The sequence below is a fragment of the Mytilus edulis genome, chromosome 4 (genome assembly GCF_963676685.1).
Source record: "Mytilus edulis chromosome 4, xbMytEdul2.2, whole genome shotgun sequence".
Lineage (NCBI taxonomy): Eukaryota > Metazoa > Mollusca > Bivalvia > Mytilida > Mytilidae > Mytilus > Mytilus edulis.
Window position 1 is genome coordinate 13,467,948 of NC_092347.1, and position 23,403 is coordinate 13,491,350.

General features: G+C 31.8%; 3 protein-coding genes across 3 annotated transcripts in view; all 3 read left to right on the forward strand.

Annotated features, from left to right (window-relative positions):
- The window catches only part of LOC139519007 (ficolin-1-like), a 90,584-nt gene that overhangs the window by 25,383 nt on the left and 41,798 nt on the right, over positions 1 to 23,403 (forward strand). The gene's annotated exons all lie outside the window — the stretch shown is intronic.
- LOC139519010 (fibrinogen C domain-containing protein 1-like) lies at positions 435 to 11,153 on the forward strand. Its single transcript, XM_071310723.1, has 6 exons — positions 435 to 529; positions 8,194 to 8,303; positions 8,978 to 9,117; positions 9,296 to 9,392; positions 9,734 to 9,904; positions 10,865 to 11,153. Exons 2-6 carry the CDS (start codon positions 8,237 to 8,239, stop codon positions 11,113 to 11,115), a joined length of 726 nt encoding a protein of 241 aa, XP_071166824.1. The 5' UTR covers positions 435 to 529; positions 8,194 to 8,236; the 3' UTR covers positions 11,116 to 11,153.
- Positions 13,373 to 22,726, forward strand: LOC139519011 (ficolin-1-like). The gene is made up of 5 exons (XM_071310725.1): positions 13,373 to 13,522; positions 18,341 to 18,492; positions 18,942 to 19,038; positions 21,854 to 22,018; positions 22,461 to 22,726. The coding sequence occupies exons 2-5, from the start codon at positions 18,460 to 18,462 to the stop codon at positions 22,598 to 22,600; spliced, it is 435 nt and encodes a 144-aa protein (XP_071166826.1). The 5' UTR covers positions 13,373 to 13,522; positions 18,341 to 18,459; the 3' UTR covers positions 22,601 to 22,726.

Consider the following 23,403-nt stretch of genomic DNA (forward strand, 5'->3'; position numbering starts at 1 on the left):
TTTCCTCCCAAAATAACACAAACTGAATAATCATAAGAAAAGATGACAAATGCGACTATACCTATATAGAACACAGAGGCATGATGATTAATTCATTGTAGAAGGAAGAGAAGCGACACACAAAATTAGGTCTTCTCGTTTATTAGTATAGATACTCTAACTTTTCTTTTACAGTACTTTGTATATCCCCATCCCTGTTTCACTTGAATTATTGTCAGCTTATTCGAATATGAGCATGTTTTCTGGCACGTTTGAAATAAATGCAATTCATCTAATGTTTGAATGTTAATTTACACAAACATGTAATTATAAACATTTAGCATGTTTTAAAAACAGGAAGAAATGTTTATAAGTGCAACACACGGTATTTTTGGACAAGAAATCAATTTTTCTTACACTTTTAAAATTCAAATGAAGTAAAACAAGAAATCAATCTGGTTGACGCAACAATGACAATCTGTTACACAGAATAATAGTGGTGCATTTCTTTCCAGTGGGTCTCAATCAACACTGATTTACAGAAATCTTGGTAAGAATTTAGTCTTAGATGCTTGATTTTTTTATTAGTTGTTATTGGCTTTGAACAAGCTGTCAGTAACTGCGTGTAGTGGCGGATACAGAGGGGGGCATGAAGGCGTACGCCCCCCTTTTTGCTTGGACTTAGACAAGACTTCGTAAACTTTGCCATTTCCCGTGTATTTAATTTTTATGAGACAATTCTTTTCTTATACAGATTTTTTTTCGCCAGTATTTACTGATTATTTCAAAAGTAAAACTACAAAATACTGAACTCCGAGGAAAGTTCAAAACGGAAAGTCCCTAATCAAATGGCAAATTCAAATGATAAAACACATCAAACGAATGGACAACAACTGTCATATTCCTGACTTGGTACAGGCATTTTCAAATGTAGAAAATGATGGATTGAACCTGGTTTTATAGCGCTAAACCTCTCACTTATATGGCAGTCGCATCACAGTAGAGTGATTCGGTATGGTTGAGTTGACCAGTTCGTCGAAAAAACGTCACTTAGTCATTTTGAAATTCAAATTAAAGGAACACATTTGCAATTCTGAGCATGAAAAATCATGACACCTTCAAAGCGACAAAGGAGTGAGCAAGAACGTATTGACTTCTATTTCACAATTCAACCAAAAAAAGTTATACTCTATTATAATCTCATGAAAAAAGTTCCACATTAAAATTATTTACCTACGAAATTATGTTTAACCCCAAACGCCCGCGCCTATCTTAAAATAACATAGCTGAATAATTATCCCCAGTCAGTATAAGCTCTGGATAGATTTAAAGTGCAAGGTTCGAGCCATTGTTTGAGGAGGCAGTCTGAGATCTGATAGTCTGGCCGTATTTAGATTGAAAACAATAATCTTGTCCACTTTTTGGCTAATAGAAACGAAAATTTCCAACAGAATAATATAGCATTAAATGAACATAATGAATAAAAAACGGGCGTATTTTTTTCGGGACGGGGGTTTGCATGAACTGATATATCGAATACTTTTATCAAGATCAGACTGCAACCTGCCTGCTGGTGTGGCCTTTATGTCTCCATTTGTCGACCGTCATTCATAAATTCGTTGTCATTTCAGACTCATTCGTAGCTTTTGGTTAATTTTCAATTGTGTTGGGTAAAACATATCAACCAAACATTTGTATAAAAATTACTTGTTTGTCTTTTTTAACTCGTGTCGCTCGTATTGTAAAATTCATCGAATAGCGCGGCGTGTATCTTGTTTACAACAAGAAATCTGTGAGTTTATGCTAACTTAACATACAACAAGCGAGAATTTTCCATGTCTTGTTTTTACTGACAAGTCCCACATCAAATATATCAGTTCATAGCTTTTGACCCATACTATAATTTTATGATAGACAATTTATGGGGAGAATACAACATCAAAAATGTCCAACTCTTACACTTGACAGCAACTATTAAATATACATGCCCCACCTCAAGAACCGTTTAAAAAGTGCATTTTACAATTATTTTATGTTTTTTAGCAAAAAAAAGGTCCCAAAATTTGTTCGCCTCGCGCCGCTCGGCGAATTTAAAAAACTTCGCCCCACTTTGCAAAATCCTGGATCCGCCCATGTATTCTATACGTAGTATGTCAAAACTGTCCATACAAAAACCCTATACATGCTATATTCACTGGGAAAAGACATCGTGTAGCAGGAAATAAGCAGAATGGGGTGCAAGTTTGGGACATTAATACTAAACTTAGTCTTGTACGGTAAGACTAGATATCCCCTATTTATCCCCAGTCAGTCATATAGATGACACTAAACTATAATACATTTAAATGTTTAACCTTCTTTACGGTCGGAACAATAATTTAATATTCATACAACAGTTTTTAGACTATAACAAATGAAAAATAAACAAAAATGATGTCCCACGATCATTAATCCATCGCTACATTTTGTATTCTGACGTGTTTGTTTTTTTCTAATGGTGTTTTCTTTCACGTCCGCAATTTTGTTGAAAGTTTCGATGTTAAAAATAGAACACAAATCTTTTTAATAGATACATGTATAAATAGTTTATGGTTTAAAGAGTTATACATGGAATATTATCCTAATAAAAGAACATTCAGTGGATCCTTAAAAGAATTGTCTTACTAGTATTGATTCGTATGGTTGTCTCCTCAAAGGAAATTGTTCTATATATATATATATATGGGTAAAAATTAACCGAATAAAAAATAAAAATGTACCCTGAAAGTAGCATCTCAAATATAGAATAGAACTGTTATCAATTCTATTTCACCCATAAAACTTGAAGGTCGAGAACGAGATTATATCGATCATCTCTATATCATACTACTACTATATACCTACTAAAAAAATAGGAAGGGTCCCGATTCCGAAATCCCGGACTTTAAAAAATGAAATCCAGAGGTCCCGAATTTAAAGTAATTTAAAATAAATCCCGCCATCCCGAAATTCGAAAAAAAGATTCCCGGATCCCGAAAAGATTAATTCCGAAATCCCGTATTTAAAAATACTCGATCCCGGAGTTCCGATCCCGGTCCTCCCCCCTCCCTCATTTGTGTGGATGAACTAAATAACAAAACAAACATTTACGAGTCATTTCTCAGCCTGTGTGCGATTATATTTTTTTTTTTTTTTTTGTGTGTTTTCTTTTTTTTTTTTGGGGGGGGGGGGGGATTATTTTGGTAGACATATTAAACATTAATTTGTACATCTGTTTTTAAGTTATATCTCAATCTCCGTATGTTTGGTTTCCTTGTAAATGTTTTACACGATGTATCTTCTGGAAAATACACCGTGCTTCAAAGACCGTGCAATGTCTTGAGAAAAAGCGAAAATCAGAGAGAGAAGGACATTAATTTATTGTCACATATAATAAGATCTCAAAGGGAGTTGCAGAATAACGGATACTGGCGAATGTAAAAATTGAACAAACAAGTTTGCAAAATTATAAAGAATAACAACAGAAAATAAGATAATAATTTAATACAACAGTGTTGACACAGACAAGAACCATGTACAGAATTAAGAAATCATTTAATAATAGAAGAATTTTACAAAATTCTTTATTGAGGATTTTACAGAATAAGCGTTGTATTTAAAGATAAAGAACATTTAGGTCCACACTTCATATAAACCCTTAAAAACTCGTTGGATCATCTCGTTGTGGCTGGTCAGTAATAAATAAAAAAAAGTCACTGGTCAATTCAAAGGTTGTCGTAAGTGATGCAATATATTCTTATTTTCCTGTTCCCCTTGTGTAACTTCCAGTTTTATTGAAGTTTACATCGATCAAAGCCTTAGTTTAATTTAGTTTCCTGTTATTACTACCCCCCCTTTTTTGTCGCATGTTGTGTATCATGTACTGATTCTATATATACTTCGAGCATACACATGTACACTTATGGAAAAATAACTATTTACTAAACTTTTTAAAACGTTTTTGTAGACTTGTATACAATAAATTTTATGCAGAACAAAAAAGAATAGTTACAAAGATGTCAGTTTGTCTGCGTGTTTTAATTGTTAACTTGAAGATGTATAAATAACCGCACGACACTCTTTCAATAATTTGTAGAATCGTTGATATAATGTTTGTTTATATATGCGATGTTAAGCAGTAGTATATGGACAGAACTCGATCTGTCGTGATATAGTACCAAAAAACGAGCTATTACATGTTCCGCTGCTAAAGTAAAGTAACCGTTGTTTTCAAAAATTTGCCAAATCATATATCGGAACGGAGAAAAAATGCAAACAGATGATCTACACTATAGTCTAAGAGATTTACGAATTGGTTACCCAAAAAAGTGACAAAATTCAACAATCTCCCATTAGAGCAAATATTAATAAAGATCACAACCCTGACCACATGCACACCTTCAATATATGTACTAACAGACAACAAAGTGAAAACGTTCTAGGATTCAAACTGTAGATGTTATGCGGATTAACTATAATAGGAGAAGGACGGCGGACAGAGGGACAGGGGTAACACCCCCCCCCAACTTTCAGTTGCGGGGGCATACCAAATTATAGTTTCAATTACATCTTTTATTGCGTCAACTTGTAGATTGTAGACAGTAAACCTGATGATTTCTATTTTTATGTTTTTACTATTTTTGCGTTCATGTACTTGCAATGTATTTTTGTTTGAATTAGTAATTGTTTTAGACATGTGTATTGATAATGAACATACATGTATCATATTTTTTATAACGTATAATTTCTTTTAAAAATGTTCCATAAAAGAGGGTCTGATTGAGGTTAACGGAATACAGAATAATGGGCAAAAATTGCAGAATAAAAGGCAAAAAAAAAAAGAAAAAAGAAAAAGAGCATAATGGGGTGCCTAAATATAAAGAATAAAGAATATCGGAAATACAAAATAAAAATTAATGATAATTATCCAGATAAAAAGAATCTATCAATACGAAACACATATTAATCGTGCATAATCAACACGAAGAACGTTGGAAATAATTAGCATGATAACTTGACGTTATGTAATAAAAAATAACGACGTCACGAATTTTGATGGTTTTTTTTTTGCCAAAATCTTGAGTTTGCGTCGCTTCTACAGGGAAAACGAAGTCGGTGACCATATTTTTTTTTAACATCATCAAATTCGTAAGACAAAGAGGAAGAAAATGTTAATTTAAAAAAAAAAATCTATGGAGCGGTTTACGTGATTTATACCGGAAACAGAAAATTGTAGAAGAAAAATACAGATTCCCCCTATATATTCAATGTAATTTAGTACCCTCTCGAACCATTTAAAAATGATTTTTTCTCGAAAACGAAGTCGGTGACATATACTTTTTTTTACATTTTCTGATGTATATTTTCAATATCTAATCAAGTTCTAAATTTAAAAAAAATCTATGGACTAGTTCATTTACTGATCCTTGACCTTAAGGACTTTTCGTTTTGAATTTTCCTCGGGGTTCAGTACTTTTGTGACTTTACTTTTCACAGCTGGGGATTTTGTTTTTTTTTATTTTCGTTTACTTAGTATCAAGTATCCCTGAGCTAGCATTTGAAGTTGCGAGCACAACGTGAAACTGCTAATATAATGTGCCTTTGTGTTTCTTTGTTCTGGTAACTAATCATCATGATGTAAGCTGCACTATGTACGTTTTTATTGTTGTGGTGCGGTGGTTCTTATTGACGTCAATAATTCACCTTTTGAGGATTAACTCCCGTGTTGTACACTCAAAACCAACACATAATATTCCCTAGAAACTAGAAGATAAGAATTAGCATTACAGAAAACCTTCTTCACTTTTACACTTTTTTTACTTTTGAAAAAATGGTGGGTTGCACCTAGTTTTGTGGCATGCCAAACCTCCCGCTTTAATGTCAGTGTTAATTTTAACATTAAAATGACAACATTACACGACAGGGTTAAAATAAATAAACAGATAAATGGGAGAAAATATAGGAAAGAGAAACAAACGAATAATAGCCATCAAATGGTAACAGGTTAAAAAATATTTGTTAGTGCTACTTCCACATAAAACTATGCTCAGATGTAAAAAGGCCTGCTGTATGGATATGAGTAGCGTTTTGTTTTTTAATACTAGTAATATTTGAATGCTGTCAATGGAAACAGAAAGTAAACCTACTCTAAAATTTCGTGTTTTAACTTGCCTACAAAGTAGAAAGACGCACTTCAGATATTACTCCTCATGCACAAACGATCTATAAATGTATATCGTCGAAATAAAATATGAAATAGGAACATAGAAAATGTGTCGATAATGATTTGGAATTCAATCAAACAAATAAGTCATAAACTAATTAAATCTGACCAGTATGCGCAATGTTGAAATATACTTTATTAAAAAAAAAAAAAAATTGATGTGCAGTGTTCAAATATTTTGGATCCCAAAACTTATATCTATAGAATTGTTTTTTATATTGAACATCTGTTGATGGTGTGCAATCATTATATTTAGAAATCGAAATAATTTAAAACAGGAAAATAATGCATATTCAATGAACCGTGAATATTAGTTTAACACTTATTTGGTATTTCCATATGGAAAAATATTGGATAATTCCTGGTTTAATATGTTGCTCAACCGTTCACTTATATGACAGTCCAATAAAACTCCATTATATTGACAAAAATGTGTGATCAAAATAAATTATATGTATATTGATCCAAATATCCACCCGTTTATAGTATGGATCACATTTCCGACCTTACATTGATTACGTGCTACGTGTACAATGTTTCGAGTTCTTTCGGAATTATATTCCAGGTAACTCTCTTCAGAGGTCGTCCGTTTTGTTTTTTATTCACTTATATGACAGTCCAATAAAACTCCATTATATTGACAACAATGTGTGAGCAAAATAAACACACATAATAGGTGTCTCTTGTGGACAGTTGTCATTGGCAATCATACCACATCTTCTTTTTAATATAATGGTAAAAATTGGGGTACAGTTGTCAACATTATGGTATAATCTAAATTACTATGTTAAACAAAAAACTATGTAAACAAAGAAAAGACAAAATGGAATGTAGACACCTATAGACAAACCACACATGCAAAAACGAAAGAATACAAACAATTACCACAGCACAATAACGCAATTGCGTGATGTAAAATACCGAGCAACGTCAATTTCATCAAATTCAACAAAGCACAAGTTATGCATATTAAATTGTGCATAACATTTGAAATATTTGTGATTTTTAAATATTTCTATTACATTGATCCAAATTGTCAAGTGAGCTGATCTCATCACTTGACGTCCCGCGTCGTCGTCATCTATTAACTTTTACAAAAATCTTCTCTAAACTACTTTGCAAAATAGAACCGAATTTGGCAACAACCATCCGTTACACGTTAAGTTAATAATGTGTCCGATGATTCAGCCTGCCAACTAAAATGGCCAACATGTCCAAAATAGATCCTAGGGGTAAAGTTTTATCAATTATTTTGAAAATCACTAAAAAGAGAAAATCTTACACCCCAAACATATTCTGAAAGTTGAGCTCTTCCTATATTTTTATTCGATTTCTAAAGATAAAAGTAACTGCGAGTGTTCAATACGAAAAAATGAAAACGAGTAAAAGTCGTCGGTTGAATGCAATAAACTAAGAAAGAAAATTCATTTCGGAACGAAATCAAAATCTGCGAGTGTGTCACCTCCGGAGAAAATGGGAAAACATACAAGATGCTTTCTTTCTACAATAACATAATTATCTGTAAAGCACAAGACACTGCTGAACAGGCAATAATGGCTAGAAATGTTAAAAAAAAATTCAAGAAACATATTTTTTTCTTGAAATTTCGATCTTCATTTCAGCATCATTAAACAGCAGTTAAACGAAGATGAAGACGGTAGCTGAGGATCAATGTCAACAAAATAGAGAATTCTTGATAAAAACAATCAATTTAGATACGATCATTCAAGTTTGCCAAAAAAGAATGAGACAGATTTGTTCTATTTACATGTAAAGGGCAAACACGAAACCAAATGTACGTCACCGCTAAGATACCACAACGAATATGCAAAAAAAAAACCTGACAGAAAAAAATAAAAAAACAAACAAATACGAATATTGTTTCCCGGTACAAGGAAACTAATCACATGTTTTCCGTCGTTACATTAAATCTTCGCAATTTGTTATTTTAACTTTGTATTTTCCTGATTCAGTGTGTTGTATAATAAGCAAAGGAACTAGATCAACATCATCAAAATGTCTATTACCTCGACATGTGTAGTATTCCTCAGTATATTAGATATACTCGTATATGCGGTTGACAGTAAGTACCAATCATTGTTTTGTTAAAAGTAGATTGTCATATCTATTGATTAGTTAACATTTGAAAACCATATTTTGGATCCGAATTCAATTTTTTCCCTCAGTTTCATGATAATTTAAAAAAGTGTAAAATCCATTTTCTAAACAAAATTATTCTTGACTTTCGGGATGACTCACACATTGATAGTCTTTTTCTCTTTTCCTGTCTTTTCTACAATCATTATTTTGTACACAAATCAGACCGTTAATTTTCTCGTTTGAATTGATTTCTTATAGCTGATTATGCGGTATGGGTTTTACTAATAGTTGTACGGTTATCTATAGTTCAGAGTTGTTAATTTCTGTATCATTTGGTCTCTTTTGGAGAGTTGTCTCATTTGAAAACATACCAAATCTTCTTTTATTTATATCTAAACTGTTGCCTCTTATTTATGGTCTCAACTAATGCCAATTTCTGGTGTAAATGATGTTGTTGATTGGCTCTGATAAATTCAGATGGTCCAATCTTGCAAGCGTCACTGCTGTTGTTATGGTATTCGTTATAAACATAGCAGTCTCTTCTATTTTTAGTTGTTATTTTTCTGTTTTTGAGTGTTTTAGTTTGCTATAAATGCAAACCTAACAATGTAAAGCTATTTTACGGTATACGCCGATTAATAATTCATAATATTTCAGATAATCGCCCTTTAGATTGTGGTGACATTGATATCAAACGTGGAAGTGGTGTGTATAAGATATACCCTGAAGGATCAGGACAGAGTGGCTTTAATGTTTACTGTGATATGGATTCGGAAAATGTGGACGGAGGTTGGACAGTGAGTATTATTTTATTTTTTAAATCCTTTTGTTTTTAGTATTTGTTTTAATTTTATTAAAGTATTTGTTTCTTATTAGATTAATATAAATCTTATTATGTACAATATCTGATTTGACATTTTCCTTAGAGTGACAAAAAAAGATATGAACAGTTTTTCTTATTATTTGACTGTCCAGGTGTTCCAACGCAGACTTAATGGTGAAGAATACTTTTTCAGAGGCTGGCGAGATTATAAAGAGGGATTCGGGACTCTTCAGGGTGAACATTGGCTCGGTAGGTACTTATCCTGTTTATACTTCCGCAGAACATACATTGAATATTTGGAAAACTTATGATACTGATTTTTGGACTTATGACACGTTTGTCCGGAATAACCTTCATCGGGTACCATCGAAACTAAAGTTTGGAAGGGAAAATTTAAAAAGAGAAAAAAAATACCATGGTAAACTCCGCCTCTGGAAGTTTTATCCCAGGTTTACGTACATGCAGATGCATGAAATATAAACTAAATTATTGTCAAAGACAATTAATATCAAAATGCTATCACATTTATATTTTATATCGATAAACCTTACCTAAACTATACTTTCCATAAATTTGAAACTCTACTTCAGGTAATGCCAAACTCCATATCTTGACATCCCAGGCAAAATATGAACTCTTGATAAGAATGAAGACTTTTGAAAATGAAAATGGATATGCTAGATATAGCGACTTTCGTGTGGACAATGAAGCTTCTAAATTTAAGATGACATTTTCGGCATCTTATTTTACTGGAAATGTCGGTGAGCAATATTTATATATATTTTTCCTTTATAATTGTAAATATTGAAATTTATTCTATTCAGCTTTATTTTCCATATTGTATATCTATTCGGTATATTCCCATATGATAATTTGAATACATTAGAAATATACAAACTGTATGGATAAATAAATATGTTTTGATATAGGAAATCAATGTAACGACAGAAATTACCAAAAATATTTTTTTAACTTTTCTTCATATACGCCTTTCTCTCTTTCTCGAAGTCATTTATCCTTTAATGTATGTCGACCGGAAACAATGTTATGTGCATTTCACTTCATAAACACGTAGTCTTAGGCACTTGTCTTAGACAAAAAATGTCCTAAGGTATATAGGAATATTTATTCTGAAACAAGTGCATGTACAAGTAGTCAATACTTGCTTGATGAAAGTTTTTTAATGCAATTATTCAAAAACGTAGGCGATGGGCGGATGCCAAACAGTGTCCATGAATTTAACTGTTAATCGTTCAACCGAAACTATTTCAAATTGCAATATGTAGTGTTACTGATAACAAAATGGGGTCAAGCTCAATATTGGCGACTTTCAGTTTCACCGTTTAGGAGAAATGGTTCTTGAAAGATTGAAAAATTGTGTTTCCAGTCGTGTCCGTGTTGTAACTCATGAACTGTTTAACCAATACTAAGCTTTCCAAATTTTTAATATGTTGTTACTGATAACAAAATAAAATGGAGATCAAGTTCGATATTGTTGATTATGGTACTTGTTATATTGAAAAATGTCATGACATAAAAATATAGTTTAAAAAAAGTCACTTTGACAGCATCTTGTTGATACTAAAAATTAAATTCACTGATAAATATCAATTTTGTATCATGCGTTAATTAGAATTAAAATATATGTTATTTTTGTAAAAAGTTGATGTTTACTGTTCATATAAATTTTATGAATTATTCAATTTTCACTAAATTTATAGGAGACTCCCTTAGGCATCATAGTAACAGGAAGTTTAGTACGAAAGATCAAGATAATGACTCTAGTGGTGGAAATTGTGCTTTAAATTATAAAAGCGGATGGTGGTACGGAAGCTGTCATAGTTCAAATTTGAATGGACTTTACCATGCTGGGAATCATACATCCTATGCTGACGGTGTGAATTGGAAATCATGGAAAGGCTACCACTACTCATTGAAGGAGACGACAATGATGATACGACCATTGCAATAAATTCATTGCTGGGGAAATAAAATATTAGAAAGTTAAAATTACTTATATGTTAGCACATCATTCACACACAAATATCAATACACCCCAACAAAAACTTTGATTTCCTTTTATGTTTAGTGTAGATTATTTATTTCATACCTTTTTTGTTCCTATTAAGAAATTTGTTGATCAATAGCTTCTTATTAATAATTATGTTATTCGGATATTTTGTATCACTAATCGTTAATTTTTCAACCACATACAGCATTTAGAATTATGTAGCTTCTTGTTGTATGATTAGGGGTTAGATTCTTTTTTATTGTAAAGCTTTACCATGTAGTTAAACAAATATTTTAATGTTTAACGATAGAACATATTTTCATTGTACTTTACTAAAGAACCATTCATAATAGTATTTTTTCACAAAAAACGTTTTAGTTACTGTGATAAAATACATCTTTGGTAACAGGAACTATTTTTCCTTGTTTTCTAGTGTTCTTTTTTCTTTAGAAATAAAATGTAAAGTACCCTGTGGAAAATCAAATGTAACCATTAGCTTGTGCTACGTGTACAAAATGTAAATAAGTCTCGACCATTGGGTTATTGTTTTTTTTTAAACTTTTAGAAAATACATGGAATCAAAAACGTTATGTTAGGCCAGTCAAAATGTCACCAGCCTTTATCCTATTTTAAAAATGGATGAAATACCAGTCAGTTGATTGTAAATTCGTAAGATTTGACATACCATATGCACAGTAAACCCGAGTGTTTCAATCATATTTGGAAGACACAAGTCAACATAACTTCAAAGACGGTAATTTAAAATGAAGGATTTTACCCTTTGACTTGGGTTAGGCATATGCAAATGTTGCGGGGTTAAAAAAGTTTTCAGCGCTCAACCCAAGATTACTTACCTTGAAGCTCTTTTTATGTTATAGTCCAATAGGTAGACAAAATTTGTTTATAAAACTATTCGCAAGTTGCAACTTACCTAAACCTGATTACAATTTTACTGCACTTAAAATCATTGCCACTGTAAGTATTGTTAGTGATTTTACATATTTCTAAGGTGATCGTTTTAATCATATCAATTACTTCTGTAGTCTATATGACTAATGTATATGACTAATGTTTCGTTGTAAAGAGTTTAGAATTGTTACACAATAAGGGGACATGACAAACCTTTGATCTTCCAGGGCGGGGGAGGGGGGGGGGTGGTTGTTGTTGAGTGGGTTTTCTTATTTTCAATTTTGTAAACAATTACAATCAACAAATTTGAGCGACAGCAAAGGTATTTCCTTACTAAGTGTATTCCAAAAACTTCTAAATTTACCCCCCCCTTCCCCGCATCTTCTTCGCAAATTATTACATATCTTAACATATTTTATTTCAAAATTACATCACATATATCATGTTTTTTCATTAATGAACTTGAAAAGGGTTTTTTCGGGAATAATCATTCTATACAAAATTGGCCAATTTTGGACGACTTGAAGCTATAAAAATAGCACGAAACCAAAACTTATTTTTGAGATCATATTGAGAAAAAAACCATGTTAAAATCTACAATAGATAACAAGCATTTGAAGGGAAACAAATTACAAATGTAATTTTAGTATACTGCAAAGTTGTTTGAACACCGTTTTAGACAATAAGTTGGATATTTGAGTTCAGCAAATTTTATGTAGAACAAGGTGGATTAAAATTGGTAGTTTAAAGCCTGCTAAACCTCTTACTTGTATGACAGTCGCATAAAATTCCATTATATTGACAACAATGTGTACACAAAAGGTAAAAATGTCAATAATTGAGGTACAGCAGTCAACAAGGTTTTATAATCTTGATAACTATAAAACAAACAAATATGCAACAAAGAAACACAAAAAGGCCTATAGACAAAGCACATTAGCAACAATTAAAGACAAGAATACAATCATTTACAAAAACACAATTACGGGATGTGTTAGTCAGAGCCACGACATATGTTACAAATATATAGACAATGCACATTAGCAAAAATGAAAGACAATAATACACAATTTTTATAGCACAATAACACAATGAAGATGAAATAGATTATATAAGAGATCCCATGGATAAGCATTAGTCTGCAAAGAAGGTATCATTCGACCTCCAATCTCGTAGCATTTTTAAAACGCAAGTGCCTATCCATTGGATCGCCGCTCTAGTGCCAAAGAACTTACGTTTGACATATTTTGCGCAGTACAATTTATTTACGGCAGGAACCTATTTTTAACCCCTTTTATCCGTTTACAACTAAGCAACAATAACTGTGACATGTAACGTATTATTCTACAGCATAGTATACACAAGTCAGGTAAAGTTGTTGCGGCAAACATGGAGAGTATGGTAGTATCACTAATAATCAGCATCATACTTTTATCGCAACATTGTGCTAGTCTTTCAGGTGAGTTGTCATTGTCAAGATTTCGAATATTAACGTCGAACACATAAAATTAAGTTTGAAATGTTAACATTTGAAAAAGTCGTAAGTGACTATCATGTTTGTCGCGGCATGGTTATTAACATAATCATTTTTTACGACAAACACAATAGCTTATCTACACGATATACCATCCACTTGTCACTATATATCATATAAGCCGACGGGGTTAGGCATTCCATTGACCAACGAAATCTATATTTTAATATAGCCTTGGTGATTGAGTGGTCTAGGACGCTTGACACGATGCAGTTAGTGTTGCAACGATGTTACAGAAGCAAGGATTCGAATCACTTTGATTCTCTAACAAAATTGGCAAATGTTTAGACGTGTGTATATATATAAATCAAAGACAACCAATAAAATACAAACACAATCAGGAATCGGATATTGACAAAAATTATTCAATATAGTTGATATCGATTATGAAACCAGGGCTGCGTTCAATATCGTAGCAGTTACGTAGTGCTACGTAGATTTTTATCTACTGAGCGAGTAACTAGCCTAGCTACTATCAATATCTATGTAGCAGCTAGGCTAGCTAAACATTCAAAAGTCACAAATCTACGTAGCCCTATGTAGCCGCTACGATATTGAACGCAACCCAGGATAAATTGACAGAGTGCATATCGTTGATGGCATCGATATCAACACTTGTTTCATATCAATAAAGTAGACTAGTTTACAGAACGAAATGAGGAAAATTATAAAACAGTGTATCCCAACCGTGACTTTTTATAATGGAATACTGTGACTAGATATCAAGTCGATGTTGTCGATAGCAGGATAGCATCGTGCCATGGTCATACAATACTAAAGTATTGAACACTTAAACTCTTAAATTGTAATAAAATTTTCCCTGTTCTTCAGTTTCATAAACGATATCAACTATATTGAAAAAGAAAATATTAGTTAAATCTATATTATCTGTTACAATTGTCGATATCTGGGCGTTTTTCAATAAAAGCGTGACTTTCAGACCTAAAAAAATGAAAAATCAACTTGTATAAAATTTAATTTCAAGAGTTATATTGAATAGCTAGATCTATTATAGACCTGTTTGTAAACAAAAAGTGCAATCTTAAATACTCTTTTAAATGAAATTCTTTTCCTAATTTGTGTACTGTTTCGTAGGGGACAAAAACGAAACTGCTTCTAAACACACATATTTTTGCAATTTTAAATGTTTCCTTTAGACATTCCAGTTTGTTTACTTTATATACTAGAAAAATCACATTTTTTTCTGAATTGGAGAACCATTTTTTATCGATAAAGATTAGACAGTACTTCACATATGAAGGTACAACTCATGTTACTTAGGGGACATTTTGATGCATTTCGTAGTTGACAAAACCGTTTTTGTAATGGACATAAAGTTTCGTAGTTGACATCAACCCTATTCTATGTTAATTAAAAAAAAACATAATAAAAATTACATAAAACTTACCCTTGTTATTTGTTTTGCACGAATATAATTGAAAAAAAAGAGAAAAAAAAGACTGCATGGTAGTGGTAGTGTCCACTACGAAACGTTTTTCTCCCATACTTGTTTCGTAGGTGACCGTTTCGTAGGGGACATGTTTCACATGTTTCACATGTTTAATCCCCCCACAATCCCTATATTGCAATAGTAACAAGACTGATTCTATTCATCAAAGCATGTATTAAGCTGTACACTGATATTTTTTTCATGATTTTAAAACCAGATACTGAAGGAGATTTTACCCGTTTCGTAGTGGACATTAACAAAAATACGGTATCACTCTAGTCCATTTGATGTGCTCAATTTTTCTTACCAACAATTTAATTGCCGTTATAAAAGCACCACTTCTTTTGTAAGACCCTAATGTTTATATCTCTTGCAAACAAAAATTACATTGATTTAATAAAACTGCTTATTAACAAATTCTAATGACTTCGTTTCGTAGTGGACATTTTGTCAGGGACACAGCTTCTGAAATTAAAAATCCTATGTTAAAAGCTGTTTATTAAAAAATGTTGGCTCTAAATATACTTTTGAACTATAAAAGAACTAAAATTAAGTAAAAATAACATTTATTTCTACATTTTTGCGACGTAGTCGGTATAGTTTCGGTTTGTGCCCATTGAACTTAAGGACGCTTAACTATCACTACAAACCATTAAAAGTCTGAAATGGCCTATATCTGTACTCGACTGTACTGATTTTTACTCGACCAGTCTGAATTCGTCTGAGATTTACTTGATAATACTCGACTGTAGTCTGAACCATACTTAACAATCTGAATGTGTATTTGACCAGTACATAACCATTTTATACGAGTCTGAACCGAACTCGACCTAGTCTGAACCGTACTCGACCTAGTCTGAACCATACTCGACCTAGTCTTAACCAACCTAGACCTATTCTTTGTATATATCAACTGAATTTTATCAATTTAGGAATTCTTTTAATAAAAATGAAATTTGAACAACAACTCGAAATTAAAAATGTATTCAATACAGTATTGAAATTAAAATTTCACAATAATCAACCATAATATAACTTCAACTCAATATATTTAACACTTACATAATAATGTATATCAACTTTTAAAATTTAAATAAAACAAGCTGATCAAATAATTTAAAAAATTGAGTTGTGACTAATATTTTCAATATTATTCAAAATTTTATGAATATTTCGGAAGTATTTTATGGTAACAGGACTATTTTCACTATTAACTTAAGCCTAGTATAGATTTATGTTCAACTTGTCAGTTGACTTTAGTTAATAATGCAGTGAATGTTTTTTATTAAGATATATATAAAATAGTATATAATACAACTTAATAAGTTCTAAAAAAATAAGAGCTTAACTGTTTTGTTTTATTAAACCAAGAATTTAATATAATCATGATAATAGAATTTTCATAGCAATTCTCGATAACCTTTTTAAAAAAGGAAATGTACTCCAAAGTAACAGTAAAAAAAATTTAAATTTATTTTAGTATTTTTTTGTCAAATTAACATGGCATACATAAAGCACTTTAATATGTTCTAATTACCTCAGTACATGTGTGTTTTACAGGTAAAAAGAAAGCCCTATTTTCTTAAATTCGTGTATTACTTATCTAGTACATACATGTATATTCGAAAGGCCTTGTTATTTAATTTAAACAGGATGTTGCTATTTTGAATCAATTTTATTTAGAATTTAATACCTCTGGTCAGGTGTGATCTTATTTATGAGTTTGCCCCCAAGCAGAGGTTATACTTTATATTTCACCACTAATCAGAAAAACAATTTTATTTATTTATTTAATTTTATCCCTTTTTTATATAAGTTATATATAATATATTTTTTTTTATTCTAAATATAATCAAGAGATATATTTCTTTTATAAGGTTAAATTTTTTGTTGGCTGTTGTTATATATATCAGTTAAAAAGAAATTTATTTTAACAGTTAAAAAAGAAGAGGTTTTTTGGTCTAGTATGGTTCAGACTGATCGAGTATTGTTCAGACCTTTGGTTAAGTATGGTTTAGACTGGAAAAATAGGTCGGGTACATGTCGAGAATGGGTTAAGACTGTTTCAGACTGGTCGAGTAATGGTTCAGACTATTTTCAACGGCAAAGATAAGGGTCAAGTACGATTCAGTACAGTCAAGTATGGTTCAGACTGGGGTCGAGTAATTTCAAGTAAACAGACCAATTTAGATTGGTCGAGTAAAAATCAGTACAGTCGAGTACAGATGTAGGCCATTTCAGACTTTAATGGTTTGTAGTGTATGGCAACAGAATATCGAAAATCCTTTCTGTGATTGGACAAAATGCTGTCATGGTGGGTGATTTGGTTGTGTTTGAAAAAAACGTCTCGTTAATTATATCGTGATGGAAAGCAAGTGAAAAACTATCAATATTTGACTAGATCTTACAAAGATTTATATTTTTATTAAAATAATTGTTTCTCCAATAGCTCTTTGCATCCGCGACAGCTGTTTAATCGGGACAATTATATATAATTTTTAATGTAAACTTTGTTGTACATGACTTTTAGAACGCACCTACGCATGTGAGATTTCCGCGGGGTTTTGGTGAATGTAAACAGAAAGATACGAGGACCGAGAATACTGAACACAAACAGAAAAAACGTTATTTAAATGGCATCTTTGTGCTTCTGAAGGTTATCGAAATTATAGTTTTAAACATATACTCAAATTTAAATACGTCGGATATCTTTTTTAAAGATAGTTCTTGTTTTACGATATTTTAGAGTATGAATGTTGACCAGGCGGTCCAGGAATGCCATTTTGGTTGTTTTGGACCATTCAGGAATCAATATTTTATCAACCCCTCTAAAAAATAAACTTTTTCTTTGCTTAAAAATGTTAAATCTAATTCAATGTACTGACTGCACAAAAAATTACTTGCAAAGATCAAACACATTTTTTTAAAAGTGGCTGGAACAAGAAAGTACGTTTTTATTGAAAAAAAAGCCCATCTACGACATCAAGGACAATCTCCTCTTCCCAAACTATGTACAAATACATTTTATATTTAGAAACAATATATGCATGATTAGTAAAATACATCTAACCAAAACCATAGGGTTTAATATTAGCTCCTTTAATTCTGGAACCTATATAGTTAGATATACCGTTCCTAGTTTAACTGGAAAATCAAAGATAAAATATGTTTTGCAAATCTTTCCTTTTTTCATTACACATGGATTGTCTATTATTTTCGGAATAACGATATCTCTTTAAGTATTGCAACTACTGAAATCTTTTATATGCTATATTTGGTGTTTTTTTTAAAAGTAAAACACTTCCAGAGAAGTCCTTTGGATTGTGGAGACATTGATATCGAACATGAAAGTGGTATATATAAGATATATCCCCAGGGTTCATTAGAATGATTTTAATATGTATATTGTGATATGGACACAGAAGATTTGAACGGAGCTTGGACTGTAAGTTGTATCGGAAAGATTAAGTCTACTTATATAAAATAAATGTAAACGAAAACAATACAGGAAAATGAAACAGTAGTTTATCGTGTGATTTACTCTGACTTTCTTATAGGTATTTCTCTCCACCGATTCCACGTCATTCAAAATGCTTTTTCCTATTTTTCATTATTAACAGTGGGTTTTTTTTCATTCAAATAATAAAAATACAATTTCGAACAATAAATTCAATTTTATATCATCCACTTTAAAATTCTATTTTTTTCCACATGATACCGACGTGGGGATACAGAGTGTGTTTTTTTCTCTACTTGAAATCTTTTTAAAACTCATTGGTTTTCTATTCCTATATGTTTGTGTGTGGGGGAGGGGGGATTGGAGCAGGTTTAATTTGAGGTTGCTTTGAAATCTCTATGAAATTCTTTATCGCTTTTGGGTTTTTTTTCTTTTAGGTTTTTCAGCGTCGAATCAATGGTGAGGTTGATTTTTATAGAGAATGGGCGGATTATGAAGAAGGATTTGGGACAGTTAAGGGAGAACATTGGCTTGGTAAGGTAATTTTTTAAGGAGAATTATTACTTAATTTATGAACTATAATCATTAACATAAAATAAAGTACAATGTATCTGTATATTAAATAACATATTTACAAGTAAAAGTTTTCTAACACTTCCTTTCAAACATCGGTACTGGCTATCCAAGAGGTCCACACAAATGCACTTACCAGCCCAGCTCTAGATGTTAAATAGGTTCGTCCTCTTTATTGAGGTTTGTCAGATTTACATTTAAATCAAATAATGAACCTTTTATGCAGATATAAAAAAAAATCACACATTCCGCTTTTGGAGCTGGCAGTGGCGTAGCTAGGCTATTTTTAAGTGTACGCTTAACCTCGGCGAGGAGTTTGAGAGCTCCAATCGGATCCAGGTTATAAAACCTATTCATAGTAGTGGGTAGGAGGAGGGGGAGTCCCATTTCTATCATTAAAACGAACTGCATGTAGAAAGTTGAACATACTTTAGAGACTATTGTTTTTTATGTTAATGAACCCATTTTGTTGATTTGGAATCTGATGGTCATTAGTGTTAGAGAAATTATCCAGACCAGTTACTTTAAAATATGTTATAAAGGAACCGTGGGCTAAAGCAATTACTTGACTAAAACCCCTGTATTTGTGCAAATGGATATGAAATGATAAATTTGCATAGATTTTTAGGTACATTATGAAAATTCGTAAAGGGGTCCATGGATTACCGTGATTCTCGTCTGAGATTACCCCTTCAAAAATTGAATCCATCAATCAGTTCATTTCATTACAAGATTTAAAACAATCAAACATTAAATTTATTAAGATGGTTTTTTTTTCTTGATCTGGAATATTAATTTCTGCCAAAGTTTCAATACAATATCTGAAGATTTTCAAAATTGTCTAGTAAAAAACAATATTAACCACAGACCGTCTGTTAATTGCTAAAAGTTGCTTCAGACATTAATCACAAAAAAAGCTTCTCAGTTAAAGGTTCATAAAATTCGATGAAGGTTTGACAAAGTAATTGAAGTGTAACACACTTCTTTAACCGCAGACTGTATTTACTCTTTAACTGCAAAAAACAAATTCCCTTTATCAGTAAAATACGGTAAAATCAAAAAAATAAATTCATCATTATGCTTTGGATACTCTATTAAGAATAAAAAGCTTCTGTCCAACTTTCGTAAAACTTCATGAAGGTTTGACAAAATTATTGATATTAAAATAACCACATATTGAACCTAAATGTTGACGCCGCTGAAGAAATCTAGGTTCGCTATTTTTTTTTCGCGTCATAAATGTCGCAGGCTCGGCTAAAATTCAAAGCACATATCGAATCTCAGCTGAATTTCTTTGAACAAATGGAAAGTAAGAAGAATCACCAGGAGATTCAGACTTTGACCGAAGGAAAATAAACAAATATATAATACGGTACTATTTGATCGGAAGTAGATTTCGTCACTTTTATAAGCAATAACAAGCTATTGGAGATTGATTTACAACACTGATGTGCTTTAAACCAGATCTTTGTAATTGAGATATTTTTTTTTTATCAAATTCAAGTGTACGCCCGGGCGTTTTGACGTAAACGTAGCTACGCGCCTGGAGCCTGGCTACATCCTCTGGCCACCCCTGATTACTTTATTTCAAAAATTAAAACGATTTTGAAAAGTTTTCTGTAACACGTTTTATTCCACAACTTACAATATACAGCTTGTATATTCTATAAATTACAGCAGAATTCATTGATTGTAGGAAATGGCATAATCTTTAGTTAGCTTGCTTTTAAGATGAACCGTGAAGTCATTATAAGTTAGGTATATAACCCTCCTTTCGGAGAAGTCTTGTCCTACAGACAGATAAATTAGGTTATCTGTCGGACTAGGCTACGTAATAGTTTTCCTACGAGGACTCGGTGTGTCAGTGTAAGATCACCCCGATGGCCGGAGGCCAGAGGGTGATCTAAAACTGAGTCACAAAGTCCGAATGGAATAACTATTTTCTATCCCACCTGTTTTAGATTAGACGAAAAACCATTTACAATTCATAAAATCTAGTTTATAACGCCACATCACCATTAAAATATACTTTATTTATTACTATATTATGTATACCCTTTTATGAAATTTATGAAAAAAAGTTTCTCCTTTTATTTATCACCTTCAAAATTATGATCATTAGAAATGACACAGGTGTTAGTTATGCGTCTTTTTTTTATTAGAAAACATAATATAAGTACTAAAGTAGTATTGAATGGAAAAATATTACCATAATAAAGGTCTGCCAACTCGTGCCACTTATAAAATATATCTTGCTTCTTTTAAGTATGTTAAATTACTGTTAGTTGGTATCACGTCGTCCTGGTGCAGTGTTATGTGTCTTGGGTTAATATGCTAAAGGTCTTGAGTGCGAATCCCAGCATATACTGTGGATGTTTACTTTCTACGTAAATTTCCGTATAATTAATAACAAGTTTTAAAGTAAATTTGACATTCTTGCAAAAATTTTACAGAACAGAGGAAAGCATGCAAAACAAAGAAACTCAAGCTGGGTGATCTGGTAAGGATGATCCGGCTCAGATTATCCCTGTTAGAACAAAGGAGCTGGGATGTAATCTTACAGAAGGGTAGTTTACCTTTTGGGTCTGTGTGTCTCAATTGTTAATATTGTGTGAAGCATTTGTTGGATGTTTGTCTTTTTGCCCATTCCCGAATAGAGTCTGCCTTTCTTTCAGTTAGTTTTAATAACTGAGAATAATCTTCTATACTTTCAATTTTACTAAATATTTGACTAAACATTATACAAAATTAAATAGTTTAATTGTTATCAATTCAGGCAACGATAAACTACATATTCTAACATCACAAGGGAATTATGAACTGTTGATTTCAATGAAAGACTTTGAAAATCATAATGGATATGCAAAATATAAGAACTTCAAAGTTGGGGATGGAGCATCAAAATACAAGTTGACTTTCTCGAACTTTACAGGAAATGTTGGTAAGTATTCATAATTGTTTTGATATAGGCTGTTCCATAAGTTTCAAAACGGGGAGATCAGATGACAACAAAAAAATATTCTGGATGCTTATCCCAAATACCTTATCGTGTTTTGTTTTAAAAAAAAACTGATTGATCGCCTCGAAAAACTAAATAAATTTGTTCGCCAAAAAAAAAATAATCTGAGTAAGAAAATAAAACCCGTATCTCCTCTCCTCCCCTCATTTTAAAGTTTAATGGGTGCTCCCTTAGTGAAATATAGAGTATACAAGTCATTTCTTAGTGGAAAATAATGTATAAAAGTCTTATCTGTTCTTAGTGAAATATAATGTATAAAAAGTCTTTTTTTTTTTTTTTTTTTTTTTTTTTTATAGATATGTCCCATTTATAGATAACTGATTTATGATACAGTGTGTATATCTCAAAATTGTTTTTTTTAAAGGTGACTCTTTTGCACATCATAACGGTAAGATGTTTAGTACTAAAGATCAGGACCACGATAACCATGGATCCAGCTGTGCTACTATGTTCAAAGGAGGCTGGTGGTACGGCAAATGTCACAATTCTAACTTGAATGGGTGATACCTTAAAGGAACACACACCTCCCATGCTGACGGGATAGAATGGGAAAGTTGGAAGGGCTCTTATTACTCATTGAAGACAACCACAATGATGATGCGTAGAATGAAATAAAACAATACCAGGTGCTTTGTGTTGTTTGATTTAACTGTGCATAACATACGGACAACTCACAAGCTTGAAAATGGAGGTCAACTTTGAAAAGTCGCTTTTGACTAGATCTCTGAAATACAATGTATCATAGTTTTATTTAAATACACACAATTCATAATTCATACAATGCTTCTATCAAAACTACTGTTGTCAGAATAAAAATAAAAATCAAATAAATACGAAAACCCACACGACCGGTATCAACGATCAAAATAGAAAGTTTCATGTTGTATTATGTTTCTACGACGTTTTCCTTGGAAAGAGTCGTTTTAGATTGTAAATCAAAAGTGTTTCTTGAGATTTTAGTTAACTGTACGGTGACCTATAGCTGTTCAATACTTCATGAACTTCGGTCTTTTTGGTGAATAATCCTTCCAATAGAAATCGTACCACATATCTATATTATAAACAAACCACTTTTCACTCTTAAACATGAATAACAAGACGTCAGGCAGTTACAATTATATAAAATAAGTGTTCCACAATCTAGCAAATATAAATGAAATAACGACATAATGTTCAAGGAAAACGTGTTTTATTCACATTCAATCTTTAATCTATTAGTTAATAAAATTAAAAGTTGAACGGAAGCATGAATATAAGGACAGTAACCCAGAGACATACAAGAAAAAACTTTGCCACGATGCAATCGC

Bases quoted from the DNA above. Each gene is read 5' to 3' on its own strand.
- LOC139519010 (XM_071310723.1), top strand. From the start codon at position 8,237: ATGTCTATTACCTCGACATGTGTAGTATTCCTCAGTATATTAGATATA. The intron at 8,304-8,977 runs GTAAGTACCAAT...ATAATATTTCAG, and splicing joins ACTCGTATATGCGGTTGACA to ATAATCGCCCTTTAGATTGT. The intron at 9,393-9,733 runs GTAGGTACTTAT...ACTCTACTTCAG, and splicing joins TCAGGGTGAACATTGGCTCG to GTAATGCCAAACTCCATATC.
- LOC139519011 (XM_071310725.1), top strand. From the start codon at position 18,460: ATGGACACAGAAGATTTGAACGGAGCTTGGACT. The intron at 18,493-18,941 runs GTAAGTTGTATC...TTTTTCTTTTAG, and splicing joins ATTTGAACGGAGCTTGGACT to GTTTTTCAGCGTCGAATCAA. The intron at 19,039-21,853 runs GTAAGGTAATTT...TTATCAATTCAG, and splicing joins TAAGGGAGAACATTGGCTTG to GCAACGATAAACTACATATT.